This window comes from Monodelphis domestica, chromosome 2, assembly GCF_027887165.1.
Source record: "Monodelphis domestica isolate mMonDom1 chromosome 2, mMonDom1.pri, whole genome shotgun sequence".
In the NCBI taxonomy this organism is placed as follows: Eukaryota; Metazoa; Chordata; class Mammalia; order Didelphimorphia; family Didelphidae; genus Monodelphis; species Monodelphis domestica.
The window spans coordinates 472,090,095-472,093,782 of record NC_077228.1 but is presented as its reverse complement, the minus strand read 5'-3'; the positions used below and the strand labels follow the sequence as shown (position 1 = coordinate 472,093,782).

Genomic DNA, 3,688 nt, shown 5'->3' with positions numbered 1-3,688 from the left:
CAGAGTAAGTGATCTCATAGTCTTTCATTTTTTTTTCCATTTTGAGTCAATAAGCTCACATCCCACATGTGAATTTTAAAACTACTCTACCCTACTCAGACCATACTTTAGAAGATTTGATTTAGCTATCTTCTGATTGTAGCAGTGAAAACACCCTCTGTAACAGTTTCAGGAATGTCTTGTAGTACTTTACATTACTCTACCCTACTTCACATACTTTAGGGGAAGATAAAGTTGTAATCTCCTAATTGAACAATGAAGGTACTTAGATCTCACCTTATAGTGAAGCTAGAATTTTAAGCTGTCTATTTTTAGACTAATAGAAAAAAGTGTTAAGTAACTATACAGGTTAAATTAATCACAAAAAGGCCAAGTAACTCACAAAAGGTGAACTTAACAAAGAAGTGTGAAGTAGTTCAAAAGATAGAAACTAATCAAAGAAGGTGATAACTTAAAGTATGGGCCGTCCTGAAGAAAGCCTTTGATGTGATTGGTAGATGTGATCATTTAGAGGTGGAGACACAAGGGTGAAAGGTGTATATATTGGGGATTTTTTCCTCTCTCAAAAACTCTTTCCCCCAGAGCAGTTTCAAGCTGTTCCCAGGAAGAAGCGACCAGTGAACGTGGGGAACTGCGAGTCCTGGGGCCATGGCCAGCCAGGAGCTTACCCTGAAGCTGCATCGGAGGCTGAGGCTGGAGCAGGAGGCAGAGGTCATCCGGATTCCGCAGCAAAATGGCTTATATGCGGTGCCCGCGCCGGCCTGGCCCTGTGGCTCCCCGAGCCAGGGAAACAAGCTGCCCGCTGAGGAGCTCATGGCCAAAGTGGGCGCCGAGCTTAAGGAGCAGCTGAACAGGTGTCAGGGCATGCACAAGGGAACGGCGCGGCTCCCGCCCATCAAGGTCTTCAAGCTCTACACCGAGTTTCCCGAGTTCAGCCACCGCCAGATCAAGGACATGGAGAGCCTCTTCCGAAGGTATGACTCTGGGAAGGATGGCTACATCGACCTGATGCAACTGAAGCTGATGATGGAGAAGCTGGGGGCCCCCCAGACGCACCTGGGCTTAAAGGAAATGATCAGGAAGGTGGATAAGGACCTGGACAGCAAGCTCAGTTTTCGGGAGTTTTTGCTGATTTTCAGCAAAGCAGCCTCAGGGGGACTGGGGTCAGAGATCAGCTTGATATCCCTGGCCAAGCTCTCCGAGATCAATGTGGCCATAGAAGGTGTGAAAGGGGCCAAGAATTTTTTCGAAGCCAAGGTCTATGACCTGTCCATGACCAGCCGATTCGAAGCTGAGATCAAAGCAGAGCAGAATGCCCGAAAACAGGAGGCAGAGGACAGAAAACAGCGGAGGGCTCTCTTCAGAGAACGCCGAGCTGCCTTCTCCCAGTAGCTCCAGCTAGGCTGGAGTGTACTCAGAGACTTGCCTTGACTTCTACCAGCTGTACAATACAAATGGCCAGCACCTGGTCTCCCAAGCAGGACCCATCTCTCATTGGATGTCCCTGGTCCCCAGCTCTGGTGATCTTTCTTCTTAAGCTTCCTGCCAGTTGTGCCTGGAAGGGTAACTGGTAATCCTAAAACCTGAGGAAACAGCAAGGAAGGTCAAATAGAAAGAGAATTCTGTAATAAAAGGAAACGATTCCATTTCTTACCCAAACACTGTTCTTCAAGCCTTTGAATGTTTCCAGGATTTTGCCATTTTCTTGGTGACTTTTATTATCCCTGTTTCCTCCCCTTTGGCCCAACCTTTCATGGAGGTAATTTGGCCAGAGGTAGAGCTCTGCCATTCTCCTGCATTCCCGGTTTCAGACTGATTGCATTTTTCAAGTGCACTCATTGGAGGTCTACACTGTTGGCTTTGATTTAGATTCTCCCCTTCTTCCATCAACTGCCACAAAAGTGGCAAGGATAAGCTGTAAAACCTTCGTCCCTCACCAAGTGTTTGAAGAAAGGGGGAGAGGTCCAAGAGCTATGGAGTAGATCCCAGAAAGACCTCAGTGTTGGGGGGAGGCCATTCTAAAAGCCCCTCTGATTTTCTGCCACTCTTCTCATAGAGGTGGTTTTAAATGGATGATGAGAAGCTCCATGCCAAGGGACTCCCCCTTTGACCTCTACATGGTAATACTTTGTCAGTTTGCCAGTTTAGATTGTTGGATTAATACAGGACACCTGAGTCTAGCCAGAACACCTGGCCATTGTCCTGGAACTTTTCATGTAGAGACAGGTGAGTATGGACCCAATTTCCATGGTTGCCATTAAAAACCTCACATGCTCACTGAGTATGTAAGACTTCAGAAATGTTTCTGTCTTTTATTCCCCTTTCTCCTTGTCCAAGGAGGAGCAACTCTTTCACCCTTGGTCCTTTGTTCTTTTTGATCTCTTTTATTGGGGAGGGGGGAGAGGTGGGAATCATGGTATTAAAATGGTGAGCATGGAAGAATAATGAAACTAATTTTTAATAGATTAAAGAACTATAGACTACTTTGAGCTCTTTTTAGCAATACATATAATGCTTTAAAAGGTCACTCTTACCACTCAATATTTATTAGGATACATGGGGGTTTTATATACCTATTTTGTAGCTATTCTTTTTCTAAGAAATCAGTGTTTCCCAGCCTAATTAGTTATCCTTGCCAAATGAACTATGCAAATAAAATGTATTATCTCACTGGCTTGCTAACACTTTCATTGAATGCATGGGATAGGTAAAGAGCAGAAGATTGAATTAGGGGGTTGGTTATATTACCAAATGCCCATGGATGCTCAGACTGGAGGCCAGGACTGGTTGGGTACCACTGATCCTTGGAAATATGGTTGGGAGGTAGGAATAGGCTAATACACTTAGGCTAATAGAAGGGGCCTTAGAGGCCATCAAATGCAACTCACCCACTTGTAAAGATGAGGAAACTAAGGCCTCAGGATGTAAAAGGACTGAGTTCATGCAGATAGTCTGAGGTCGGAGGTCTGAATGAGTTCTGAGGTCATGCAGATAGTAAGCAGCCTGAGCTGGAGTGACCACAGTAGTAGTAAAAATAATAATAATTGCTAGCTTTTATGTAGCAGTTTAAGGTTTGAAAATGTTTTATGAATATCTCATTGATCCTTACCATAACTAATGACAGTTGGTAGATATAGTTACTATCCTTGCTTTAAAGTTGATGAAACTGAGGCAGATAGAGGCTAAGTGACTTGTTAGTATCTGAGACAGTATTTGAATTCAGATCATTCTGGCTCCAAGATCAGTATCATAACCATTGTATTACCCAGCATTGGTGTAGGGATCTCCCAAAGAATGTCCTAATGTAATGTTCATTAATCTATACCAGGCACTAGGAATACCAAGATCAAAACAAGATTGGACCTGCCCCCTGGAAGTTTGCATTTGTGGATCAGAGCAAATCTTCCATCAGAGAGGATCCCCAACTGATCTTGTATAGGCCTTGTTTGTAGGTAGCTATTGACAAGCTGCCCCTCCCTCCCCATTAGACTGCAGGGTCTGTGTTGGCAGGGGCCCAGCTGATGTACCCTCAGCTCTTAGCACTGGGCCTGGCACAAAGTAAATGTTTAATGAATGCATTTTTCTTGACTTGGAGAGGTGGGAGGCTACGTGATCTGAATGTTATATATACAATCAAAGATGGTTCCCGAGTCCTTTGATCTTTTTGCAAGGGAAGATTCACTGAATG

General features: G+C 44.4%; 1 protein-coding gene across 1 annotated transcript; it reads left to right on the top strand.

Annotated features, from left to right (window-relative positions):
- The first annotated feature begins 587 nt into the window (after positions 1 to 587).
- On the top strand, positions 588 to 1,593 carry LOC100020719 (EF-hand domain-containing protein D1-like). Its single transcript, XM_056814858.1, has one exon. The coding sequence runs from the start codon at positions 649 to 651 to the stop codon at positions 1,390 to 1,392; it is 744 nt and encodes a 247-aa protein (XP_056670836.1). The 5' UTR covers positions 588 to 648; the 3' UTR covers positions 1,393 to 1,593.
- Positions 1,594 to 3,688: the final 2,095 nt, after the last annotated feature.